Source organism: Quercus lobata, chromosome 8, assembly GCF_001633185.2.
Source record: "Quercus lobata isolate SW786 chromosome 8, ValleyOak3.0 Primary Assembly, whole genome shotgun sequence".
NCBI lineage: Eukaryota > Viridiplantae > Streptophyta > Magnoliopsida > Fagales > Fagaceae > Quercus > Quercus lobata.
In genome coordinates, this window is record NC_044911.1 from 39,722,515 (window position 1) to 39,732,704 (window position 10,190).

The following is a 10,190-nucleotide window of genomic DNA, read 5'->3' on the forward strand; positions in this document are numbered from 1 at the left end:
CCTAAAACATAACATCTTCAAATCCCTGATTCCATGCAAATGCTAAACCCTCTTGTTGGTGTTGTATTTTTATTTTATTTTTTCTGAGATAGAAATCATATGTTAGTCTAATATAAGTGTATATGTGTGTGAACCCCTCTTCGGGATACTTAAACCTCAGCTTTTACCTCCAAGTCACAAGAACTTGTATCTGTGAAGTGACCTTCCCGTATAGAGTGTGCGATTGTCAAATCCTCTTCTTGTTTATTACAATTAATTGTAGAAAGTGATTTTAGGTCAAATGGCATCTTCTCGTAAACTTTAAAATGTAATTGAGTCGTGTATTAGGAATGATTCCAAGAACACAAAACACATCGATATAGGATCACTAATTATAAAAAAAAAGGATCACTAATTATCAGAAAAAAAAAAAAAAAAACGCTTTAATGTGGTGAATTTTGTGTATGGGATACAAAAGTGGAAAATCAATGCCAAAAATTAAATAGTGTATGTGTGTGAGGAAATTGAAATGACAAAAAAGGGCAAAGAGGGACAGAGGAAGCTACCATGTGCTGCTTTTCTTGACCATTGCCGTAACTTCTGATTTCTCCATTCCCAGAGCTACCATGCCTTTTTACTATTATTTTTACTTAATATTAATATAAATATATATGTGAGCCACCCCAAAATCCCATCTCGTTTTTCTTCTTCTTCTTCGTTTCTCTCTCTCTCTCTCTCTCTCCAACAAAAACAAACGCACCGAAAGAAAGAGAAAAAAAAGTTGCGTGTTTCTGTGTGAGTTAGTATCAATGCCTGCACAGAAGCGTTGTTTGTCAGAAAATCTGGACGATGAGGAGCAACATCAGCATCATGCCAAGCAATCACGACCGCATCCTCAATCACTAGTAGATGATGAAGTTATTGTTGATGACGATGACGATGACGATGATGAAGCAGGACAACATCTAGAACTACAACCTCAAGACCAACAAGTAAAAGAAGAAGACGATGAAGATGAAGAAGGAGGAGGAGGAGGAGAAGAAGAAGAAGATGGTGATGGTGATGATGATGAAGCAGAAGATAAGCAAACTGTGAAACAACAGCAGCAACACGAAAAAGAAAAAGAAGAAAATGAAGAAGAAGATGCAGAAGCAGAGGGTTACGTATCTTAACTCTTTCTCTCTCTAGAAATCCCATTTGGACTGTTGCAAAATCGATTTTTGTCATCTGGGTCTTGCTTTGTTTTCACGATTAGCTCAAGCTATTGCCTTTATTTTCCCAGATTCTCAGGGAAGCCCATCTTCTAACTTACAAGAAAAACCCGAGTACTTTCTCTCTCTCTCTATCTCATTGCTTTAATTTTCAACTGTTTCTCGTTCACTGTTTTGATTCCTATTGCCATCGTGTATGTCTGTTTTTGGGTACTGCTTAAAGGGTTATTTGGATGCTTATTGCTTTAACCGTTGATGGGTTTTCTTCTTGTTAATGGGCACGACTACAATGTATTTCGATGAACACCGATTGCCGTTGAACTAGAATGTATTTCGACGAACGCGATTGCCGTTGAATTTGGCACTGTTCTTTTTGTTTTTGTCCTGCTCGGATAGATTGTTGCATGCTGCGATCTGTATCTTGCTTGTGTGCTTTGACCAATCTCAAATCTGGGAAAATGTAAAGGAGTTTCAGTTAATCTGTTATAGTTACAACTTTTATGTTTTTGAATCCTCGTACTATTAGATTAATGTCCATGTTCTTTTTATTCATTAAAGGAAAAAAAAAAAAAAAACATGCTTGAACGTTAACAAGCATATGCTTGTAACCAACTTGTCTGAAACACTTCCATGCCATCGATTGGTTTATTGGGCTAATTTGGAGTTATTCAAAGTTCACATCATTTTGAGAAATGAGTTGTATAACATCACTACTATCTTTGGTAGGTACAACAAATAGGACTTTTTGCATTGAATTGCAATTGCAAAGTCTTTAGGATGCATGACATCAAAGTTTTTATTTTTTACCTTATTTGCTACAGTTACAAATCTGTGTTTCTTCCTTCTCACTTTTCTTATAGTCTCATACGATGTGCTGTTTGACTTGGCACTTTCTCATGCTGATTATGGTCTCAAGTTCTTAATTATGATGATAGATGGGTGGTTTCTTTAAGCTACACATGTTGTTATTGCATTCATCGTTCAAGCAACTTGTCTAACTTTGAAAGTGAAAACAAGCATCACCACTCTTTTATCTTCGATACTCTTTTTTCTTTGATTTTAGATCCTTTTGAGCTCCCTTGTTAAATGGACTGATGGACAGTTTCTGATGTAGAGCTTGCTTCTCAAAGTTTAAGGCTCTGATTTGTGATTGGTGGAGGGTTTAATTCTTCTTGATATTTTTGATAGGAGGATTCGTTTAAATTAAATATTTAATAACATGACTGGGTCCAAAGGTTAGTAAATTAAGCTCAATGCAAACCCAAGAAAGAGTTGATTTAAGCAATGATGGAGTTGGTGATAATGTTGAAATTAGGAATCACTTAAAAATTGGAATGGAAGCAAATATTAGGAAGTTCTTCCAAGTTTAATTTATGATTTAATTGCTAGTTTGAAATTTGGATCCATGGTAAGCTCATTAGATTTTTTTTTTTGATATTCTATAACCGTAGCTGTTGACAATCTTCTACGCATTGTAGTCAATTAAGTACTAAGAATGTCAACATAGAAGTTAACCTTAAGACCAGAACTTGAGAATTTTATCTAGATAAACACCATAGAAGGTTGACATGAGGGAACTTTTCAACAAAGATTAAAATAACTGCTTCGTCTTTTTAGAAACTTAGGGGCTCTATTGGGAAAGAGCAGGGAGAAGATGAAGATCCTTTCAAAAGAGCAATTTAGAATGTTTGGATGAAGGACCAGGGGGCTGGTAGCAGTGGTAGCATTCAACATTCCATTATCAAGAAACCATTGATTTTCAGGCCTTTAGAAGCTTATATCCATCAGATAGGTGTATGAACATCAAATCATAAATCAACAACAAAAATTTCTTTAGAGAAAGGTTACTTTGTTCCAGTATTTAAAGGATACAGCTAAGAGAGTTACATATGGTCTTACTTCAATAATGCTTGTGTATAACTGTATACTCTAATCAACAAGTAGCTTGTATAAATTCTGCATTCAGCATGTATTGGTGAGTGACTAAGTGCAAAGTAATTTAATGTGGTTTTGGTTTCTGCTGCAGATTTGTCTTTGTGCAACTGACAGACATTCGTAAAGATGTGCAATGTCCTATTTGTCTCGGTATGGTTTGTTTTGAACATTGTGTGATCAATTTTTTTTTTTAACAATATTTATGCTGTTGTGTGTTTTCAAATAACACTAGATACAATTTATAAAGCTGGGCACTTGTGCCTGAAAAAAGGTTTGTATATGGAAATACAAAAATTGTAAAATGAGGAGGGAATATCTAATCAAACATGGTTAAGAAATATCACTTAGCAATAGGTCATGTTATCATTTTCTTCTGTTTGTTGATCTTGTATGTCATTGTTACTTGAATCAGAACTTAGGAATTGTAGTTGAAAGGATCAATTGATCTATAACAATTATAACCATGTCAAACTTTTCTGGTTGCAATATTGCATGTTGAGAGCAATATTGTCATGTTGAGGCTGCTAGTTGTTGCAGTGTCATGCTTACTCAGCTTGATAGGTATTCTCTCTGATGTAGAGAATAAGTTGAGAATCTGTTTTATTAGCATTAACAACGTCAATAGTGAAAGTTACAGACTTACACATGAAGCCAACAACCACATGTTCAGATCCTACTTGAGGGGCCACTTTGCAAAGGACAAATTCAGGCCACAATGTGCTTCAAGTGCCATATAGAATGGCGGGTGACCATATGCTGCCCGCCACCTGGTTCATCCAATTGGTCTGGAATGGAACCATTCATCCAGCGACCACGCATTTACTGGTCAGGGCAGGGATGACCTCCATTCAAAAGCACTGGCTGAAAAATCACAAGTTGAATGCAGAAGTGTTTTTATGTGTATCTCAAACTCAAACTCAAACCAAAATTAACTTGAGCATGGAATGCTGTGGTTCTGTTTACATGTGAATGAGGGACAGGCCAATTAGGGCGTGACTTGGGGTAGTGAGAAAGAACGTGATCACTAATAATTTAGCAAAGACATGGCCTTGACAGAACAAAACTGATGGATGTCCGTGTAACTAACTGCACATTGTTAGAATATGACTTACTCTATGTCGGTTATGTGTAATGATGAACTAAATCTAATTTTATACACCATTTTGGTTGAAGTTCTTTTTGCACTTATTTTCCTTCTACCTCCACCCTCCAATTGACTTTTTGTTGGATCCTTACCCTTTTTGTACTCTAGTTATATGCTTAGGTTGATCATCGCAGAAGAAAACTATTTTTTTCTTTCCTCTTACTATTTTACTTTTGATAGGTCAATAACTTATGCGCCCCATAGGACTTGAATTGGCAACCTCACTCACCATCCATTTTTATAGGGGGTGGAGGTGCAATTTGACCCAAGGGCTATTGGCTTTTCCTCCTATCTCTTATGCTACCTTGTGTTGTGATTTAAATAGTAAAATTGTATTGCCAATCAGAGAGGGGTGCACCCAAGTACATGGGAAGCATACATAGGAGACATCCCAGAAAGAAAAATGGTACTATAATTAATCTTTAAGGCATTAGTCATTCAAAATATTGAGAAAGTGTTTGGTGGGTTTTCCTACATGAGCAGTATACAAGGGAGACTTCCAAAGCATACATTATCTGAAAACAGTCTTGAAAAATGGACTAATGATTAACGAACAAATGTCTCTCATTTTCTCGGAGAGGAATTAACAAACATATATTTCTCATTTTCCTTGAGTGGAACTTTTCAAGGAGACCTTTATCATAAAAAGAAAAAGAAAAAAAAAAAAAAACTTCTTCTAAAAAAAATTTGCTAGTTTTAGTTTGTTAAATTACCGATTGTCCAAAAAACTTAACCTGTTGGGATATGGTAAATTTAATCTCATAACCACATACTTCTCACACTCCCCCTCACGTGTGAGCCGAAACTACATTTTAATAGGTGAGGCCTAACATGAGGGAATTTAAATGGGAGGTAGAGTGGAGGAGATGAACTCAGAATCTCATGCTCTAATATCATATTAAATTATTGATTGTCCCAAAAGCTTAAACTGTTGGGATATGGTAAATTTAATCTTTTAACCACGTACTTCCAACATAGTTAATTAATTTAAGATGCAGGAACATCAACTCCAGGTACTTAAAATATGTGAGGAATTTCTGTTCTGTCTTTGAGAAAAAGTCCTTTTACTTATACAGCTTGCAGATGCTTGAACGTCAGAGTTGTCAATCAAAAGCCAGGGAAGTAATGCCCTGTTGGAAGAAGCAGGGGGATTGGGAATGCAGGGGTTTGGAGCTGTTTGGTAGCATCTGACAATTCTTTTAAATTTTGCACTGAACTCATGAGAAAAATTGGTGAAGAATTTTGGTACTAAGGCTTGGTTGTTGTTGTTGTATATATAAAGAGAATCAAGTCTACTGATATTCACTTTTCCCAGAGAAAATCAAATGTTATCTTGTGAGGGAAGGGCTGGAGATTGTTCATATCGCTGTTCAAATTTCCAACTGAGGGAATGTGTTCTTGGTAGTGATATATATAATATATGTATGTAATTTCCAACTGAGGAAATGTGCTCTCATTAATGATTGGTCATATCCATATGTGTCCATATTACTTTTCACAATCTTGTTTATTGTCTATATATATGTATGTATGTGTGTATGCATTTGTGTATGTATGTATGTATGTATGTACAAATGGAATTCTGAGTTTGTAATGCCATCCTCCCAACCAAGTTCAAAGAGCAAACATGATGGGATAGATTTTCTAGTTATAATTAGAAAATTGTTTGAACTTTACCATATATTTGAAAGAAGGGGAAAAAGGTGACTGAATTGAAAAAGAAAAAAGAAAAGCAAATACATTGAGTGAGGGTTTCTGTAGGTTAAATGGGAATGCTAGTTTAATTTCACTGTTTAAGACTATTAATATCATTTTGGAGTCCCTTTTGTTCCAAAAGTTCTGATTTTGATTAAATCATCACTAGAGCATGGGTCTAAGAGACCTGTAGCTGATTGGGCTTTTCTAAGCCATTATCTCTGCAGTTCATTATATCCTTGGATACCAAAATTTTCATTTTTTTCCCCTAATCATTCATGATTAATTATTAATCTGGTAAAGGAATCATTAATCGTGCCTGTTGCCTGTACAGGGATTATTAAGAAAACACGGACTGTAATGGAATGCCTTCACCGCTTTTGCAGGGAATGCATTGACAAATCAATGCGAATGGGGTAAGTAACATTGGCCCAGTCCTGTCTCATCCTTATTTGATTCATGGTAGTACTAGCATCCTGATTTACATGTCATGCCTCTGCTCAGTTTCATTTAGTGAATAGTATGTACAAATACTTTAGAGAGTAAGCCAAATTTTATTACTTAAATAGATGCTTACTTTTCAGGAATAATGAGTGTCCTGCTTGCCGCACACATTGCGCCAGTCGGCGTTCTTTGAGAGATGATCCAAACTACGATGCCCTAATTGCAGCTTTATATCCAGATATTGATAAGTACGAGGAGGAGGTATAGATTGATTGGTATTGCCTTTGGTTGAATGTATCTGATAGTGTTTTTCATATCATGCGCTGACTTACTGAGTATGTGGTCTCAGGAATTGGCATTTCATGAAGAGGAGATGACACGCAATAAGCAGGTCAGAATCCTGGGTAAACATATAACTGCATTCTGCTTGCAGATGCAAGTGCATTTATTTTTAGGTTTTACTGGCTAGAGGTGAGCCCAAAGGGCTCTTCTTTAGAAAGTTTCCCTATATTATAAAAAAATATTTGTTAACTTCAGGAAAAAAAAGAAGCACTTATGGCAGACTCCTGTCTGGATATCTTAAATGGGGTGGATAACCATGCATATTATAAAGCAAATCTCATGATTTTTTTTTGCCTGGTATCACCTACAATGATAATACTCATAGAATTATGGCTTCTGACTGTGCTGAGAATTTCAGTTTTGGGACATGAGCGGTGTTCTTGTGACATGGACGTTCTACTCATTAGATACCTTGCCAAACAATTATTATCACTACTTGACATATTCTTTGTGTTCACCATCTCATTATGTGATTTTACTTGTAGGCATTCTTTAATAGACAAATTGACTCCAAAAGGCCTCCTAGTGTTCCATAGAGGGGATTAGTGCATATTTTTGTTATCAATATGTTGTTTTAATGCTTTGTTGAACAGATTCAAGCATCAATTGCCCAAATTTTACAGCGACAATCAGAAGCTCTAGTTAAGAGACGCCAACTGGGTAATACACCCAGCACATTTACAACTAGATCACAGCGCAACAATCGGAATACTCATTCAAGGCGACGGAGCTGCCGAGGCATTGAACTTCAAGGATCTGAGGACAATGAGGATGAAAATGATAATAAAGATTCATCTTCTGCTGATGAACGAGGTACAGAACTCAGGCAGAGAAGACGCAAGAGACGGGCAGGAACCAGGTCCTCCCAGCCTTCTTCATCAGCAGCCAATTCAGATGGTGGGTGCATTGAAAATGATTTAGAAGTCAGCAGAGAAAACAGAGGAATATCTCCTGGTCTTGTTTGGAACCCTGAAATGCTTGCTTGGGGCCGGGCTGGTACCCGAAGTCACACACGGCATGGCAATGCTAGTGGTTACAACAGTAAGAGTGCCCAAAGCACTCGCTTGTCCAAGCTGGTTGAATATCTCCGGAGCTTAGAGGAAAAAAACGATGAGGTATAGAAGGGTCTGTTGCACTTTTTGTTTGAGTTATGAATAGGTCCATGGGTGACAAATCCAACTCAAGGATGCTAAATAATAAATCCAGCTAGTGATGAAATAAAATTTTATTAAGTCCTTGGCTTTTAGTGAGCACCTCAATGGCCTGATATGGTCCACCAGTGATTTGTGCCTGTAAGTTCACATCCTCCATTATTAAACCCTCTCTATTTTTTTTTTTTTTTTTTGGGTGCAGTTAGATATTCATCTCATGCTTCGTTCTTTGGACTTACAAAGTATACCAAGATTGCAGCAGCCGCACCTTTGCTGTCGGCCAAGTTTGTCTGTTAAACACCTATGTGAAGTAAGATTTCTGTCTCAGTTCCTTATTCCTAGAGTAGTAAATTTTGCTTCATTTTTCTATAATGCATTACTGCATTAGTAATAGAACATCACTGCCAAGAAAGTAGTGATACATGTAAAGCAGGTAATATCTGACCCTACTGCTGATTTGCCTAGGCTTAGTGGGATACTTTTAGGACGTTAGGTCCAGGATGTATTTGACCTGAATACCAATCAATACAAATATAGATGTAACAACCCAAAAAAAAAAAAGAAAAAAAAAGAGGAAACAATAGTAAGGCAATGAACAGGGTAAAAAGAAGATCGGTATAACATCCTATTGGACTGGGGAGTACCACATTGACTAATGCCTTGCCTCTATTGCATCTTTGCTTGCCCAAAAGAAAGTCATGGCTTGCAGCTCACAAAGCACAACCATGCACCTCTGAGTTTTGCCTTTCTTGATTTTCAATTAGGCTGGATTATAGGAAGTTTCTAATGCATATAGTCTTTAGTTATGAGTTGATTAGTCTGGTCCACATTGAGGAACCTAGACCTTCCCAATTTCTGATAAGACATGAACATGTTTAGTTTTGTCCCTTCACCACTTCTGGAGGCATTCTTATATGACAAAGGTAGTGTAATTCTATTTGTTTCTCTTGGCATTATATTCAGTTCCCTCCCCAACTTTTCTGGTCCTCGTCTGATTTTGTAATGCATTTATCATGCAGTATATTGCTTGCCAGGTACCTTTGCAAGCTGAAGAAATTGAAATTCTGGCGCTAAAAGGGCAAGAAACTTCAGGTTTTAAAGCCAATCGCCTTTTGGAAGATGCAGGTGATCCAGGTCATGCTCCCATATTGGAAGATCCGTGTCTGCACATTTTGGAAGGGCAAGAAACTTTGGGAGGGCTTAAAGCCAATTGCATTTCGAAGAAGAATCATTTGGTGAGTAAGCATTTACCTGAAATGGGGAATATTTTGCTTATGGCAGTCTGTTGAAACCAAATACTACTGTGAGCTAACTCACTTATATTTATAGACTTTTCAAAAACTGCAAAGCCTTCGTATTCTCTTATGAAGAAATTACAACTCCATTTTCTATGGTTCTGTTACAAGCATGCTTGATTCTGGATGCTCCTCACAAATTGATATAGAATTATTTTGAAACAATCACAAATTATACTTCTTCTGTTCTTTCAGATTCTAGCATACCGGCGGAAGGTGACTTAGTCAAACCCATAAGATCTGCTATTGGCGTTCTGGAGAAAATTAAAAGTTACATTGCATTTGCTGTTGATAAGAGAGGTTGTAGTCATAGGATGAATTGAACCCAATTGAAGCATTTTTTTTCCCGGTTGCATTGTTGATAATGTAAATTTACACAGCGTGAATGCAAAACACAACAGCTTGGTGCACCTTATTTATTATATAGTGTTTCTTTTCCGTATGTCACAGGTTATTCGTGTTTATGAAAGTCATCATGTACTGTGTGTTGTTAAGCAAGGAGCTTTGTCTAGGGCCACCAAAATTAAAATTCCAGTACGAGCACACAACAGCTGCATCTTATTTATTACATAGCGTTTCTTTTCCGTATGTCAGACGTTATTTGTGTTTATGAAAGTCATCATGTACTGTGTGTTGTTGAGCAAGGAGCTCTGTCTGGGGCCACCAAAATTAAATTCCAGTACGAGCACACTGATATGACCTTTTGGGACTTTTTTTTTATTATAACTTTTAATCGTCTTTTTTGGCTTGCAAGATAAGATGGACTCTTGTAACTTAACCAAAATACAGCTGGAAGCAAATCTCTTTTTGAAGGCAAAAATTTTCAGAAAATACTCCCATGGAAGTGAAAAAACTCACAGCATTTTCATCATGAAGTCTCTAGAATCAATATACCATTGGCAAAGTTTGGAAGCAGCGAAAGCTAAAGGAATTTTCGTGTTATTTTCACTCAACTTTTTTTTTTTTTTTGGCTGCTTAATTAGACAATTTACTT

General features: G+C 36.6%; 1 protein-coding gene across 1 annotated transcript; it reads left to right on the forward strand.

Moving 5' to 3' along the window:
* The first annotated feature begins 518 nt into the window (after nt 1-518).
* LOC115955700 (putative E3 ubiquitin-protein ligase RING1a) lies at nt 519-9,781 on the forward strand. Its single transcript, XM_031073958.1, has 10 exons — nt 519-1,137; nt 1,262-1,304; nt 3,217-3,275; nt 6,299-6,380; nt 6,549-6,669; nt 6,758-6,799; nt 7,344-7,865; nt 8,104-8,211; nt 8,921-9,136; nt 9,392-9,781. Exons 1-10 carry the CDS (start codon nt 789-791, stop codon nt 9,419-9,421), a joined length of 1,572 nt encoding a protein of 523 aa, XP_030929818.1. The 5' UTR covers nt 519-788; the 3' UTR covers nt 9,422-9,781.
* Nucleotides 9,782-10,190: the final 409 nt, after the last annotated feature.

What these genes read in the sequence shown, in the direction of transcription:
- LOC115955700 (XM_031073958.1), top strand. Translation starts at nt 789, where the DNA reads ATGCCTGCACAGAAGCGTTGTTTGTCAGAAAATCTGGACGATGAGGAG. An exon ending in GACAAATCAATGCGAATGGG is followed by an intron (nt 6,381 to 6,548) that starts GTAAGTAACATT and finishes CTTACTTTTCAG; the next exon opens with GAATAATGAGTGTCCTGCTT. An exon ending in AGATGACACGCAATAAGCAG is followed by an intron (nt 6,800 to 7,343) that starts GTCAGAATCCTG and finishes TTTGTTGAACAG; the next exon opens with ATTCAAGCATCAATTGCCCA.